Below are 17,909 nucleotides of genomic sequence, written 5' to 3' on the forward strand. Positions count from 1 at the left end.
TAAAATAAGAGAAACTGGGTCAATGATTCTAATTAAAATGAAAAAGAATTCTGAAACAATCGTCTATTTGTATAGTACTTTAAATTTAAAAAGAACTTTCATACTGGTTTATTTAGTCCTTGAATGTTGAATGCTGTATTCCCCTGGTGAATGCTGTCTGCCTACTTTAGGAACAGGAAGAAATTCCTCAGTCTCAGAGTTATATTATATCAAATCCTAAATGAATAAAACAAAACCAAACCAAAAAACCCTGGCAGTTTATATGCTTGAAAGAGAAAAACCAAACAAAACCTGCTAATTTACTTGTGAAATAATGACTTAACTACTACCACTGGAAAACTCACTGTCACTGTCCTCCCGTTGTTCATAGATTTGCTCGAGTGGGCCCAGTAACGTCTCCATTGTGACAATTGTTACTGTGTTTGGCATATCGAATACGACACGGGTAGCTTGCCAGGCTTTGCCGTGCTGGCAAGACACTCTCGGTAGCTTGCCGGCTCTCCGAGAGGGGTGGAGGAATGGAACCCGGGTCGGCCATGTTTGCCGTTTGCAAAACAAATGCCTTACCCGCTGTGCTATTGCTCCAGCCCTGGAAAACTCATAGGCTTACTATTAGACCATTTGAGTTAGGGGTCTGACATTCAAGTATGAATTAAGTAAATCATATATACTCTCTGACTCTAGGTCTTTTCATATTACTGCCTATCTCACACAGTTGCTGTGGGGATATATTGGAGTAAAACAGTACTTTTCTTTCGTTTTTTTTTTATAAAAACAATTTTGGGGTCATCCCCAGCAATAATTGCTTCTGGCGGTGCTCAAGAGATCATATGGGTTGCTGGAGACTGAATCCGGGTCAGCCTCCATGCAAAGTAAGAGCCTTACCTACTGTATTATCTATTCAGGTCTGAAACAGCACTTTTAAAACATAAAACTAAAAAAAAAAAAGTAAAACTCTATACCCGTAATATTAATTTAAAATGTTATCTGTAACAGAAATACTAATATTGTTATTGAAAGCAGAAAATTCTGGATAAACTGAACTATTCTTTTATGTTAAGTAATTATCAAAACTGTTCCTTCATGCTACTGCTGATTGTCTTTTCTGAGATGGGGTTAATATTCTGTGCTTATGTGAACTCTGAAGAACACCTTAACCCAAAAGAATTCATTCAGTTCGAATGAGGTCATTTCAGGCCTTGAGGGAAGACAGATTCTTCTGTTATACTTTACTTGTCCAGTTATAGGACTGAACTAGAAATTATACTTTCGGGTATATATTTACATTATCACGGTCAGTTCTAATTGTGAAAGAAAATTAGAGTTTCATTTACTGAAAAAATGGCAATATACACTACTTTACCATTTCAGTCCCTGTATTTTGTTCTGTTCTTGTCTAAAAAGACACCATTTTATGTTAGTCTGTACTATACTAAGGCATAAAAGAGTTTACTTGATAAATTCCTAATATTATACATCCTGCAATTTCCTTGCCTACTATATTCCTGCCTTTTGGGAGAAATCAAATCTGCTAGTCTAGCTATGTCATTCTTCATATCTGTCGGCAGTGTGTGATTAAAGCATAACTGAAATACATTCCTTGAAACAATCTGTGAAAATATATACCCTGTGGCATATTCTGGAACTGAGTCACACTAGGTCTTTGTCTGTGTATACTAAACACTGGGATCATAGTTACTTCCCGATTTTAATGACTGATAATTTGTATTATGTTTGTTTCCTATGTACTAATAGAGAATAGACCGTGACTATAGATTTGTTATTGTTATTGCTATAACCAATGCTATTATTATTATTATCATTATTATTGTGTATTTGGGCCACACCTGGTAGTGCTTACTCTTGACGGGACTCAGAAAGAAAAAATGGACGGCTGGGGATCAAACCGCACTGCATGCAAAGCAAGCACCCTACTGGCTAAATTATCTTTCTGACTCATAGATTGGATATAATTAAATAACTTCAGCACATCGATGTTTAGGGATTTGTTTGATAGAAAAGGAAAACACCAAATAATGTATGGGGAAAACAGTAGGGAAACATGAAGTAACCTAATAAATATGCACATGAACTACTAATATACTCTTAAAAAATTAAACATTATGGTATTTCATGTTATATATACTAACATACTTAATATCAATTTTTAAAAATATAAACATTTGTACCTTGCTACTTCAATTACAGTCTAAGCTATCACTATCTCCCACATTACTTGCTGCAACATTCCACTAAGTCCCCCTGATTTCTTTGTTTCTGTTACATTTATTTTATTTTATATTTTGGCTTTTTGGGCCATACTCGGCAATGCTCAGGGATTACTCCTGGTTCTGCACTCAGGAATTACTCCTGCATGGTGCTCAGGGGACCATTCAGGGTGCTAGGGATCAAATCCAGGTTGGCTGTAAGTAAGGCCAGTGTCCTATTCACTGTACTATTGTTCAGGTCCCAACCTGCTATATTTACAGTCCAGTTTCAATCAACTCTCTAAATTATTTTTTTAAAATGTAGGTCAGATTATGTTCCTTGTTGCCAACCTAGTTTCAAGCCCTGGCACCCCATAAGGACTCCAGAGCCCCATCAGGAGTAATCTTTGAACACCGCTGGATGTGCAGTCCACAAAAAACAAACAACTAAAGAAACAAAGAAACAAACTGTTAATGACTTAAAAATAAAACCCAGTGGTGGAGGTAATACTACAGTGGGAAGGGTGTTTGCCCTCCAAGAATGCAATGAGCCATTAGGGCTCGATCTCCCAGCATCCCATATGGTCCCATATGGTCCCCTAAGCACATCAGAAGCAATTCCTGAGTGGAAAGCCAAGAGTAATCCCCTGATTATTGCTGGGTGTGACCCAAGGCCAAAAATTAAAAAAATCATAATAATTAATCGAGGACTGGAGATACTTAGTACAGAAGTTAGTTAAGGTATCTGCCTTGCACACAGTTGGCCCCTGTTTGATATTTATCACCTCATAATATTCCCTGAGCACTGTTAGGAGTGATCTCTGAGCTGTGCTGGGTATACACAAAACCCTCCAAAATAAATAAATAATAAAATAATAAATAATATAATAATAAATAATAAAATACCATCAATGGTAACTCACAGTTCCAGAAGGCAGAATCTAAACGTTGGACATGGGAGTCTCCCGGTGGACGATTCCACAACGAAATAGACCACATCATATTCAATCCACGGTTTTGCCTGACCGATGTCGCTGTTGTCCCCAAATTTCGAAGGGATCGGACCACCGTCTCCTTCGTGCAAAATTCTACTTCACAGAGTGGGGAGAAAGGGCTGCAAAGTTCAAAAAGAGAACTCCCAGAACGACCTCCAACTGGGAGCTCTTTGGCACTATTGCGGCAACATGGGAAGATGCCATTGTTGACAACATTGACAAGGAATATAATCGACTGGTTCAGCACCTCCATGAATGTGCAAGGAACGCCAAGAGAGAGATAGCCACAAAAAAAACGTCTGTCTTCAAAAACTCTTGAGCTAATTCGCAAGCGTGGTTTGGCGCATGCCTCAGGCAACCGCAAGCTCACGTCCGAGCTCGCAAAGCAGTGCAGAGATGCGATCACGGAAGACCTCAAAGAGAGAAGAGCAGAAGTACTGGTAGATGCGGCAGAAGCTGGGAAAAGTATTTGTTACGCCCGCCTGTCCTTCGCCAACTACAAGACCAAGATGACTGCCCTCCGACGTCCTGATGGATCCATCACATCCTCCAGAACGGCAATGGAGAAGATTATCCATGACTTCTACTCAAATCTCTTCGACAGCCATGTCCACTTGCCGACATACCAAATTCCACAGGATGGATATGTCGTTCCCAACGTTCTCCCTTCCGAAATCCGACACGCCATTTAGTCGGTAAAGAAACAAACAGCACCCGGCCCAGACAAGGTCAGACCTGAACACCTGAAGAACCTGCCGTCAGTACTCATTAATACACTGGCTCGGCTCTTCACTCGCTACCTGTCTGAATGCAAGGTTCCGTCCCAGTGGAAAACCAGCAGGACCGTACTACTGTTCAAGAAGGGAAACATCCATGACATTGGCAACTATCGCCCTATCTGCCTATTGTCTGTCATCTACAAGTTGTTCACTCGAGTCATCCTAAATAGGATTGGCAGAACACTAGATGAAGGACAACCATGAGAGCAAGCCGGGTTCCGCAAAGGATTCAGCACCATCGACCATATCCACACGATAACCAAGCTCATTGAGGTTTCTCGGGAGTTCAAGATGCCGCTCTGTTTAATGTTCATTGATTTAAAGAAGGCCTTTGATTCTGTTGAGACGGTAGCGGTCATTGAAGCCCTAGCCATTCAGGGCATTCAAGCCCAATACATCAAGATCCTCCGTGAGCTGTATTGCAGATTCACTACCAGGATCTCACCATTCTACAAAGAAGCGATCGTTGATGTCAAGAGAGGGGTTCAGCAGGGTGATACCATTTCACCGAAACTCTTCAGTGCCACCCTCGAGAACATCATGCGACGACTGGAATGGGAAGGAATGGGAGTGAAGATAGATGGTTGGCAATTACACCACCTCCGCTTTGCTGATGACATTGTTTTAATAACACCAAACATCAGCCAAGCGGCACAAGTTTTTTTTTATACGCCTCCTCCCCCACCACCCCGCTGGCCGACTTTGACCGTGAGTGTGGAAAGGTAGGACTACAGCTGAATCTTACGAAGACAATGTTTATGAGAAACAGCCTCATTCCTGATGCCCCATTCGCTCTCAACGGAACGACCATCTCTGAATGCAACAGCTATGTGTACCTAGGTCGAGAAGTCAACATGACAAATAACCTGGCACCCGAGCTGCTCAGGAGGAAGAGAGCGGCTTGGAACGCCTTCAAGAACGTCAAAGAAATAGCTAAGAGGACGAAGAACCTCCGGCTCCGGGCACATCTCTTTGATTCCACTGTTCTTCCTGCATTAACATATGCCTCAGAGACCTGGGCCCTACGCAAGCAGGATGAGAATGCTATTCAGGTCTCCCAAAGAAGAATAGAAAGAGCTATGCTTGGAATATCACGTTTCACTCAAATGAGAGAAAAAATCCGGAGTTCCGACATCCGTCGACGATCAAGAATCAGGGACGCTGTCTCATTTGCCAAGGTGTCAAAAATCAGATGGGCTGGTCACGTAATGAGATTTAAAGACGACCACTGGACTAGAGCTGTTACTGACTGGATTCCACGGGATGTCAAAAGACCACGTGGCCGCCCACCTACCAGATGGTCAGACTTCTTCGTGAAGATCATGAACGATCGGTTTGAGGCTCTTCATGTTCCCGGAGCGAATAGATGCCATTGGGCTACACTAGCACATGACAGGGACAAATGGAGACGTTACTGGCACCCGCTTGAGCAAATTGACGACTAACGGGAAGTTAAGTGATTAAGTGAATAAAATAAAGCCCAGCCTTAGTTTAATGTTCAGAAGTTTGTAATCTGGCTCTTCCCTTTTCCTCATACTATTCTTTTGTTGCTCATTTTACCAGAATCTCAGGTGTTTTTTTTTCTACACCCCTCCCCCACCACCCCGCTGAAGTGTGTCAAAATTGCTCCTCTCTCTTGAAATGCTCTCTCCATATGTTTTCTCTTCATTGGATCATGTGGCTCAAATGTCACTCTTTCCAAGATATATGTACTATTACTTACTCACATTTTCTTGGTTCATTAATTACTTTCTGGAATTGTTTACTCTTTGGTAACTTGTTTGTCCATTTCTTATGACTATAGTTTACTTAAATCAGCCTGAGAGCAAGGGACTTGTTTATGCTGTTATCCCTGTGCCTAATTCATTATCTTTTTCAATGCAGACAATAAATAGTTCATGAAAGAATGAAGTAACAAATATAAATAATTATCTTATCTTGGGACTGGGGCATGGGCCACACCTGGTGGTGCTCAGGGCTAAGCAAGGCTCTATACTCAGGAGTCCCTCCTGCCAGTGCTGAAGGGCCCATCAGCAGTGATATGGATCAAACTTGGGTCAGTTGCATGCAACACAAATGCCTCATCCCCCTTGTATTATTTTTCTGGTCCTAAATAATTATGTTTTTGAAAACACTATATTTTCATTTCACTTTCCACCATGGAAATTCAATCATGACTGGGAAAAAATACTTATGATCATGGTGATAACAATAATTTGCTTATTTGATACAAAATTAAATAACCCGATCATAATTTATTTTCCAGAAATCGCCAAGATTAAATTTGATATATTTCCTTAATGAAACATTATGAAGTAACCTACTTTCAATTTGCTACAATATAAAAGAATATGAGTTTACCCTTTTTCTTGAATGCTGATATTTCCACAAATATTTACAGTGGCTATTATCTAGTCTCCTGCCCCGCACCTGGCTGTCCTCACCGGGGCCCCTTGGAGGGGGGTGGGTTGAGTTTCCCTCCCCCCTTCCTGAGAAGAGCCCCAGCAGCTGAGGACCTCCGGAGCCAGCCACGGCCATACTGGGATCACTCTCCACACGTCCAGACAAGCCTCATGCATGAAAGAACTGGCAGAGGAACCCAGGCATGCGGGTCCCGGGGCTGAGATTTCCAAGCCTGCTCAGATTGGGATTGGGCCTTCTCCACCCAGACGCCCCCATCTTCCAGTAGATAGGCATCACACCCACCAGCTGCTGCCAGCGCCAGGTTGGTCCCATCAACAGCCAAGACGCAGAGACTATAAAACCCATCTCCCGGAAGCGCGTGGCCACAAATGCGGCCGTGCAACATCTTATTGTCTCATTTTTCCTTTGGAGAACCTGGCAGGCTACAAAAAGTATCCTGCCCGCACGGCAGAGTCTGGCAAACTTCCTGTGCCGTACTCAATATGCCAAATACCAGTAACAATGATGGGTCTCATTCTCCTAACCCTGAAAGAGCATTGAAATGGCTCTTTTAAAATCTCAGGGCTAGGAAGAAGGAGACGTTACTGGTGCCTGCTCGAGGCAATTGACGGACAACAGGGTAATGGTGATCATAATTATCTAGTTATGAAAAATCAAGTCTCCAGGGAACATATTTGCCTTACAAAAACCAGTTGAAATTCTCTCTCAAATGGCATCAGAATTACACAAGCTGCTCTGCTCTTTCAGGCTTAAAACATCACCCCCAATTCTAGGAAAATAAATATATAGAGATAACAAGATTACTTAGTAGGAAAAAATACAATAATGCCTATTCTAAATAGTACAGTTGGCAATCACTTAAAAATATACTTTTTCCTTTGATAAATTAATGTTAATAAAAATGTGAGCTAGGGGAAATAAGAAAAGCAATAATGAGAGTTTGGGGCCTAGAATAAGCTCAAGGAGAAATTGCTACATCAAGTCTGAATTTTGGATTTAAAAGAAAAATTATGAGTGCTTTAAATGTTGCAGTACTGTGTTTCCCCTTTTCTCATAAAACCTTTTCCCATATGCGCAGATAACTTCTAATTAGTTTCAGATTGTAAAAATAAAAACTAGTTATTACTGACATCCTAATTTTAAAGTTAAAATATTACTAATTTCAGACAGGAACACCTGATTCAATGCAGGAAGCTCACACAAACATGCAATCAGATGGCCACTGCTGGGAGGAGGAAAAGTTCATCCACGTTTTCAACTAAGTAAAAAATGCATAATTAGTCAACCAATTTGCAAGAGGTAAACATTCATATTTCTGCTATTATAAGAAATGTTGTGGTGGAAATCTTTACATATGGACATTTTAAGCACATTTGTCATTATTTTCTTTGTAAAAATACCAACAGGTAGGATTACTGGGTTAAAATATATGTCGAAAACACAGAGCCAACAACACTGGAAGCAGGAGACCCAAACTGTAATAACTAAACTTAAAAATGTGCCTGTCAAGGAGACAGGAAGGAAAGTGGGAGGAGACAAGATTGAGGGAAGGTCACAGTGGTGATGGGTTAGTGCTGGAACACTGTATGCCTAAAACTATATTATGAATAATTTTTGAGGTCATGGTGCCTTAATTAAAAATGCACACAGATAAAAAACATAACCATTAAAATATTTTTAACTTTCAAAAAAAAACCCACTTCAAATAGCTTTTTAAAAAGTTCTTAATATATACTGAAAGACTGGTTCCTAAGAATTTGAGCCAAGTTATGTTCCCACCTGTAGTGGGTAAGAATATTTATTTTCCATTTTAATTAGTGGCAGACTCAGAGGGCTTCTAAATTGAAGGGATTCAAAATGTCTAATATATGAGTAGCTTAAGAAAACCAATGACATTCTCTGCACAAAAGAATCCTACTCCTTACTTCATTTGTTCAAACATCATTTAGGTCCTTGGAGGTCTAAATACAGTTGTTCCATGTCAATACAAAATACATCATTTCAGTTGTGTTTTGGGACAGGTATTGGGGCTTGGGATGGAAACATCTCAAATTTGGTGGTGGGATGGGTGTCTGAATATTAACTGTAATCAAATATTGTGAACCATCTTATAAAATAAAAAAAGAAATCTCTGAAGCTTATGATCCCATTTATTATTATAGTCTTACATTATTTATGGTGCAGAAGATGCTTCACTTTTTGTTTTTTGTTTTTGTTTTCATTTTTGAGCCACAACCAGCAATGCTCAGGGGTTATCCCTGGCTATGCACTCAGGAATTACTCCGGGCAGTGCTGGGGGACAATACGGGATGCTGGGGATTGAACCTGGGTCAAATCTGTATAAGGCAAATGCCCCACCAGCTACACTATTGCTCTGGCCCCTAGATGTTTCACTTTTGGTTTTCCTCTTTGAAACACACAATTTTTTTTGCTTTTTTGGGTCACACCTGGCGATGCACAGGGGTTACTCCTGGCTCTGCACTCAGGAATTACCCCTGGTGATGCTCAGGGGACCATATGGGATGCTGGGAATCGAATCCGGATTGGCCGCATGCAAGGCAAACACCCTACCCACTGTGCTATTGCTCCAGCCTCTGAAACACATAATTTTAAATGTCATTTCTAAGGGTAGGAGCAGAATGGGGATGTTTTGGCATAGATCACTCTAACCATCTTGATCTTGAAGTCTATTTTTAATTTTGATGGTTATATTTTCTGGCTTTAAGTGCTGTGTACTTTTTCAAAATCATCTTTATAATGTATATGCATAAACCTTGTTTATATAAACTTAAAAGAAATGTGTGTTTATAAACACATACATATATTCCCTTTATGAAGTAGTTTAATGTAGGGAGCCTTCTACTCAGAAACTAGTTTTTGACTTTTCAAAGGATGAATCGAACCCCTTGTTGATCTGACATTCAACTAAGGTGCTGCTTCAGTCATCCTCCCAAAGGTCAAGTGAGAGTTGGCCCTGTGCTCTTGCGCTGAATAAAGACAAAGCAGCAGTCTGAGGGGAGAGAGAGGTCAGCTAGGACTAGAGGTGCCAAAGTCACTGTCATTTAAAGCTTTCTATGTGCTGATGTATGTCATACGTAAGTGTGTTTGTAGTCTACTTTCAGCATGCATCTCTCATCCTGGGAGGATCGAACATGATTGCCACTCAATGCCTCTTTTGCAAACCACAGCACCCAAAAGGAGAGAAAGAACAAAAGGGAATGCTCTGTCACAGGGGTGGTGTGGGATGGGGAGGTGGGGGTGGGTGGGAGGGATGCTGGGGGCATTGAAGGTGGGGGAATGGGCACTGGTGGAGGGATGGGTACTCAATCATTGTATAACTAAAACCCAAGCACAAAAATTTGTAAGTCTATAACTGTACCTCATGGTGTTTCACTAATAAAGAATTTTTAAAAATTAAACAAAATTTGGGCTGGAGCCATAGCACAGCGGTAGGGCATTTTCCTTGCACGCAGCCAATATGGCCAACCCGAGTTCGATTCCTCCGCCCCTCTCGGAGCACCCAGCAAGCTACCGAGGGTATCTTGCCCTCACGGCAGAGCCTGGCAAGCTACTCGTGACATATTCGATATGCCAAACACAGTAACAACAAGTCTCACGATGGAGATGTTACTGGGCCTGCTCGAGCAAATCAATGAACAATGGGAGGACCGTGAACCGTGTACAAACAAAATTTAAGAAAAAAAGAAATACATTTAAGTTGAAAAAAATAAAAAAGTATGTTTGTACTGTTTACAGACCACACACCTGTTAGTTTTCAGTTTGGCATGGAATCTGGATGACTCCTCAGGATTTCAACAAATGTTACTGACTCATCAAGATAAGTAGTAATAGTAGTTCATCTATCCCCTTCACATTTTTTTTATTCCCTTCAAATTAGAAAGCCTTAACGGTGTTCTATCAGACTTTCTCTGCTCTCTTACTCCCTAATTGTTCAGCAGGACCAACAAAAGATCAATTGTGTTTTTCTTCTATACTGGACAATCTATTTGTATGGACGTTTTGGGGATCTGCCTATAACTTCCAGTGCTTCTGAAGATTTTTGTTTCTGTGCCATACCCAGCAATGACCAGGGCCTACTCCTGGCTCTGCGGTCAGGGATCACTCCTGGCATTGCTCAGTGGACCATATGCAGTGCCAGTGATCAAACTAGGGTCTTATGTGTGCAAGGGAAGTGCTCAAGCACTGTGCTAACTGCCGAGCCCATGCTTTTGAAGATTTTTAATCCTATTATTAATGTTCCATTTATCATTTTCATGGTAATCTTGGAGGAAGGAGATGCTTATGTTTATGCTGCCAATTTGCAGGGAAATAGATAAATTCTCTTCTTATTAATGGCCTCCTATAGAATATCTGGCTAGTGACTTCTTTGTTAGGCATGTTTTAAGTAAAATTGCCTTTTCCTTGGAGAATTGTTGTAGAATTGCCAATCTATTTGGAAGTTATACAACTATTGCAGCTCAAAATAAGTATTTATTTCAAATAATATGTTAAAGCATTACTAGATTGGCAAATTCTAATGGAGATCTCCCTAAGCACCACCCAGGTTTTGATGCTGAATTAGTCAACATCAAATTGATTAATTCAATTAGATGGAATTAATGTAACATTATAAAGACCAACGTTTCCTTATAGTTAACAATAAAAACCAGAAAGATAAAATGCTGATTCTGGCACATAACTGCAGTTCCTCTGACGATTGCATTCTAATTAAGATCAGTAAAATTAAACACCTTATTTTAATTTAAAGTTGTTATTGATCATATTTTCAAATGTATCCAAAAAGCTTTTGATATTATTGAATATCACATAAATATTTAAATCATTAATATTTAATATTGTTAAATATTCATATTATTATAAAGCACCAGCATTAGCAGTGGAAGCAAATCTATTTATGGAATATCTTATACTACCAGGTGCTCTATTAGATACTTTACAGGCATCTTATTTAATTCTCCAAACCTGCTTCTTCAGCTATCATTATCTCTATCTTTTATATGAGGAAATAGGCATGGACGTTAAATAATTTACCCATTGTAGTTGCATGAGCACCTGGGGAACTCTCTGGGGCACCTCCAAGGTATATCAGACATTCTTAGGAGCACTAAAGTTTACAGAAGGATTCAAACTTCAGCTCCAATCAATGCTGCCTCTTACTCTTCCCTGCTGGAGAGCATCTGATGAGAGCTGAATGGACTGCGATTATACTCTATTACACTATACTATATTATACTATACTATACTACACTATACTACACTACACTACATCACACTTCACTATGCTATACTGTACTCTGCGATAGAAAGTAAGTTTCCATGGTGATTCACACCCAGTGTTCTTAAGTTGGGGTTCAAAAGCACTCCTGAAATTGGACAAAAATGATGTGTACCAACATCCATTAGGAAAAAAAAATGGCTCAGAATAATCTTCTGGATTCTAAAACCAGATCTTGGTTTTAGACTAAATAACCCAAGAAATTCTAGTCCTTCTAAGGAAATTCCATAGTAAAATATACTATCATGTTCCTTTCCCAACTAGAATGTTCAGGCAACTACCTAAGTAAAAGTTTCCAATTGTACCATGAAATAACTAGATAGTTATAAGCAAAGGAAATGTGGTAGAGGCTATAAATAATTTATATCTCTCTTGGTAGTAATCTGCTTATCTTCTGCTTTTCATTATATAAAGAAAATGCTCTCCTTAAAGAGAAGGAAAAATGAGCTAAGTTTAACTGAATTACCAATCTTAAAAAGATAAGTCATATAAAATTATAAAAGTACTGGGAAATATGCAAACATGAGTAATTATATTTCTAAATAAAAATATGTCAAAAACTATTTGCAAGTCTTAAAACAGCAGAATAGCTATAATTTTATAATGAATAAAAAGTGCAGATGGAATTTTTCACTTTTCTTCCAAAGAAGTTCTGCTGAATTTCAAATATTTCCTTTGAATAATCATGTTTGACAAATAGAAAGGTCAATGTTAGCAAGGTAATTAAAATTAATGATGGCAATTGTCCACGGGGCTATGTCTATGCAGGTGTTTCCCTCCACTGTTCCCACCCTGACTCAGAAATGCCTGTGCTTACATTATAACACAGAAGAATGAGTATTCATTCCTTCTAAAACTCACAGAATTTTCTTATATAGAGAACTCTTATAAGGTTTTAAGAATATTATCTTTAAAAACTGCAATACAGAATTAAAAAAATATAGTCAAAAATATATTCAATGCAGAAGGGCTAGAGTCATAGCACAGTGGGTAGGGCGTTTGCCTTGCAGGCGGCCGACCCGGGTTAGATTCCTCTGCCCCTCTCAGAGAGCCCAGCAAGCTACTGAAAGTATCCTGCCTGCACGGCAGAGCCTGGCAAGCTTCCTGTGTCATATTCAATATGCCAAAAACAGTAACAACAAGTCTCACAATGGAGACATTACTGGTGCCTGCTGGAGTAAATTGATAAATAACGGGAGGACAGTGCTACATTTAGTATAGCTCTGTCATGTACCTGTACAATTCAATGCAGAAATTGAGCAGATCTACTAGTGGTATGAATTCCAAGCCTGTAGAACATAGTTTTTAAGTCAAATGTTACTCAAGGGTCTTTGAACATTGCTTAAATCAAACCAAATAATTTATAACCCAGAACTTTACGCAAAATCTATTATTTTTATATTTATTATAGAACTTTATCTGTATTTCTCTACATTTTCAATATATTTGGCCCCCGGCTTAGGGAAGATAAAGAGGGATGATTTCCAGTGGTGCCTGGGGCTCATACGCTGCTGAGATTTGAAACTTGGGTCCCTAGAATGCAAACTATACACTCAAGTCCTTTGAGTCATCACCCTCTACACTGCTGTTCTGCCTTTCTTTCTAATCAATGCTCTATTTGGGGCTATTCAGTGACAGGTTAGGCAGTTCCTTGAGATAGGTATTCTCTTGGCCCTAGTTTGGGAGTAAAGGCCTTGAGCCAGCAGCTATGAAAAGTAGGGAACGGGTTCAGCTATTCCACAGCCCTTTCAATAATGACCCAGCTGACTGCCCCAGGGTCTGTTCCTTGTTTTTCTCTGTCTTTGATCCTGGGGACTTTTCCACAGTGCTACTCATCTCACTGTTCAAGCAGTTTGGTCTTTCATCTTTATTGCATTCTGGGGGTCTTTTACTCACTGAGCTATCCCTTCAACTTATTCCATCTGCTGTACACTATTCAAAACTTCTTTAATGCTGATTCTAGACAATACATATTTATATATATTCTACCCCCACAATTAATTCATTGAGATTTTTAACAAATTTTATTCTAAGTAAGTCAATACAATACACTTAACATCACAAAACTTTCATATTTAAAATTATTCTTTAAAAAAAAAAAGGTTTTGGGCCATACATGGCAGTGCTAGAGGCTACACCTAGCTCTGGGCTCAAGAATTACTACTAATGGAGCTCAGGGAACCATGTGGGATGCTGAGGATTGAATTTGGGGTTGGCTGCATGCACGTAAATACCTTATCTGCCCTATCACTCTGGCTTTTCTCTTTTGTTTTGTTAATGAGCAACTTTTTTGGAAGTAAAAAAAAATGCAGAAAACTTACAATCCATATCCAGTATGGCACGAACAGATTTAACAAGTTCCTTAGATTCAAGCGCGAGATTTGCTATAATATTACGTCCATTCTTTCCCAGCGGTGTGAGGCAAGTCTGTGAAGCTAACACAGCTCTTCTGTCACTGTCAGGGCAATAATAAAGTTGAACTTAATCATACAGTGAATAAAATAGAAATTTTTGCTAAATACAAGTTTTTATTAATTATAAACTTAAAAAAATATTTCTTTTTTGGGGACATTATATTCTTATGACCATAAGTGAAGTCCTTCACACATAATATTTCCTTATTATTAATTCAATGATACATGATAAAGCATATCTTAAAATAGCTATTATTACTTTCTTGATAATGATAAAGCATATCTTAAAAATAGCTTGTTATTAATTCCTTGATATATAATGACAAAGCATGTTTTAAAAATATTCTGACTTCATATATAAGGTGGAAGGGACAGAAGGATGGTCTATCTCCTAAATCATTTGTTGAATTTATACTGGTTTGTGATATACGATACAGCCATTTTTTCAGTTTTGTAAAAATCAAAATTAAGCACTCAAAACATAAATTTAAATAGGCTGGAGAGACAGTACAGCAGGTAAAGCACTTGTCTTGCACACAGCTGACCCAGGTTTAATCTCCGGCATCATATATGGTCCCCCTCAAGCCTTCCAGGAGTGATTCCTGAACACAGAGCCTGGAGCTTTGCTGGGTATGACCCTCAAAATCAAAAGATAACAAAAAACCAATCAAAGCATAAATTTAAATAAAAAGGCTACTGCTTATTATTCCCTAGTGATATTAGATATAAATTTGATATACTTTTAAAATTTCTTAAACTCATCCTATTGCTGTTTCCAAATCTGAAACTCTAGAGCAATTATTTTTTTGTTGTTGTATTTTGGGCTACACTAAGGGTTTACTAGCACTAAGGCTTTACTCCTGGCTCTGTATTAAGGGATTACTCCTGACAGTGCTCAGGGGACCATATGCAGCCTTACCCAGGTTGTCTGCATGCAAGGCAAGTGCTCTACACACTGTACTATCTCTGTGGCCCCTAGTTCACTTTAAAAATGCAAATATCAGCACAAATGAACAACTGCATTACGATTACATAAAAAACCCATCATGCAAAAATCTCATCATGCTCAAAGCCTTTCTTGAAAAAAAAAAACAAACAATTTAAACTGATGAAAAACAATCATTACCTATAATCCATTCTTGGCTATTCATAAGAAAGAAAAACATTTATTTTTCAAATTCTGTGTTGAGTGACCATAGCTCAGACTCATTATAAAAGATATGGGGTAGGTGCACATTCATATCCAAGTCCCCCTCTTCACTTATTCAGTCATCCAGTTGAGGTTGACTTCCTGGCCAACAACCCTGGGTTATTTTATTTTATTTTTGTTTGGGGGCCACACTCTGCAGTGCTCAGGGCTTACTCCTGGATCTACATTCAGGAATCACTTCCGGTAAGCTCAGAGGACCATCTGAGGTGTTGGGGATTGAATCCAGGCTGGCAGTGTGGAAGGGAAGTACCTTACTGGCTGCTATACTATCTCTCTGATCCAGCCACCTATTTCCTCACAGGCAGGGGCCTTTTTGGAACTGGAAACTTCCCTTCCTTCTGTCTGGGTCTCAGCAGCCTACCATTTCAACAGGCCCACATTCATAGCTCTGGCCCTCTGTTTGTTCATTCAGTCTTCCAGGTTCACATCAGTACTGTGCATCCATAAGTGCTTGCTGTTGCCTACACTCTGAACTGCGTAGCTGCTTACACTCTACTCATCACACCTCACACTGCACACACTTATTCCCTGTCACTTAGTGAGAACATAGAGGGAAGGAATAGAGCAACACTCAGCCTAATCCCTCAGAGACACACAGTGGGGTGAGCTATAGAGATTTACCCTCAGCTCACAGTAAACACAACTGGAAGCCACATAGAAGCCCACGAAACTGAATGAATGAATATAATAGCATGGAAGGCTCTACCAGTTCTACCAGCTCTGTAACTTCTCAGATAATTAGAAATATCATGTTGCGCTCAAAGAAACAATGATACAGATAGTCAGCAAAATACTAGAAATTACAAAAGTGCAAATGAGAAAGCTATAATCAGAACTGACAAATAAGAAGAGTATGGTAGGTGACATGAAAAAGTTCAATAGAAGGCCTGAACAGAAGAGTAACAGCAACTGAAAACAAGATTTGCAAGCTCCAAGATGTGATGTAGGAAACTGCTAGTAAACAACAGAAGATGTTAAAAAAAAATCTAGAAAGAAATGAATGGCTCACCAGAGAAGAGATGAGTTCAAGAGGAATAATATAAGAATAATCAGAATCTAATGCTGTGATGGTACAGCAGGTAGGCCACTTGTCTTGCACACAGCCGACCTGAGTTCAATCAATCTCCAGCACAACTGGTCCCCTAAGCCCCACCAGTAGTGATCCCTGAGCCCAAAGCTAGGAGTAAGTCTTGAGCACTACTGGGTGTGGCCTCAAAATCAAAACAACCAAAGTATCATCAGAATCTCTGAGGAACAGGGAAGTGAATGTGTTGAAGACATACTGGCCAAAGAAATCACAGACAGATCTCTGGTCAAAGAAATTCATATTCTAGAGATTCATTTTCTAGAGATAAAGAATACAGAAACCCAGATTCAAGAGGCCTAAAGAATCCCAGTGAAAAAACACCCAAATAGAAAAGCTCCAAGATACACTATAATCAGAATGACTAAAGACAAAGACAGAATATTGAAAGAAGCATGATCAAAGGAGAAACTACAGAGGAACTCTAGTGAGATTCACAGCAGATCAAGCAATCAAATGAGATTCTACAGGTCAGAGGACAATCGTGGGTATAGTTTAAAAAAAATCAATGAACACCACCAACAATACTTTATCCAGCCAAATTTTCATTCATATTTAAATACAAGACTTCATGGACAAGCACTAGCTTAGGGAATTCATAGCCTTAAAACAGTTTTGTGAGCAGTAAAGGAGCTTTAAGAGATAAGAAGACAAACTTCTCAACATTTTGTCACCGAATTTGGCATTCACTCATGGTGCTTAAGGCTGCATTCTACTAGATTAAGAAAGGCTGTTTATTACTATCTAGCTGAGGGTTTTATAGTTTTAAAGTAAGAATTAATGTCTCATTTGTTTTGAATGTTCTTCCCAGGGCTGGAGCGATAGCACAGCACATAGGGCATTTGCCTTGCACGCAGCCAACGTGGCCGACCATAGTTTGATTCCTCTGCCCCTCTCGGAGAGTCCCACAAGCTACCGAGAGTATCTCACTCGCACAGCAAAGCCTGGCAAGCTACTCGTGAGTATTCGATATGCCAAACACAGTAACAACAAAGTCTCACAATGGAGACATTACTGGGCCTGCTTGAGAAAATCCATGAACAATGGGAGGACAGTGGCGGTGACAAATGTTTAGGTGACATTTTTTGCATTTATAAAGTTATTTGGTAACTTATTAATGCAGATATGCATTATCCATGAGATAATATTTTCTAATGTAAAACACACATTTATACTTTTGTAGGCCTATTCATATTTTCATTAAATTTGTTTGTTTGGTTTTTGGGGCCATATTCAGCAGTGCTGAGGGCTTACTATTGGCTCTATGTTCAGGAACCAATCTTGGCAGTGCTTGGAGAACCATGTGGTTCAAACCCAGATTGGCCACATGCAAGGCAACTTGTCTTAACTGCTATTTCTCTGGCTCTAAAAAACTAATCTTTTCTCTTTTTATTTAAAAAATTAACTATTTTTATGTGGATTCATATTCTGTGGTTTACACAACAGTTAATGATAGTTTCTCATATACATAATTTACATAACTATAAAACATTTAGAGCT

General features: G+C 39.3%; 1 protein-coding gene across 1 annotated transcript in view; it reads right to left on the bottom strand.

Moving 5' to 3' along the window:
• The window catches only part of STXBP4 (syntaxin binding protein 4), a 184,688-nt gene that overhangs the window by 60,531 nt on the left and 106,248 nt on the right, over nt 1-17,909 (bottom strand). Inside the window, exon 15 of the mRNA XM_056127634.1 lies at nt 14,023-14,156. Coding sequence (XP_055983609.1) covers nt 14,023-14,156 — 134 coding nt within the window. The remainder of the gene's footprint in view (nt 1-14,022; nt 14,157-17,909) is intronic.

The sequence above is a fragment of the Sorex fumeus genome, unplaced genomic scaffold, assembly GCF_029834395.1.
Source record: "Sorex fumeus unplaced genomic scaffold, SorFum_2.1 ptg000063l, whole genome shotgun sequence".
Taxonomy (NCBI): Eukaryota; Metazoa; Chordata; class Mammalia; order Eulipotyphla; family Soricidae; genus Sorex; species Sorex fumeus.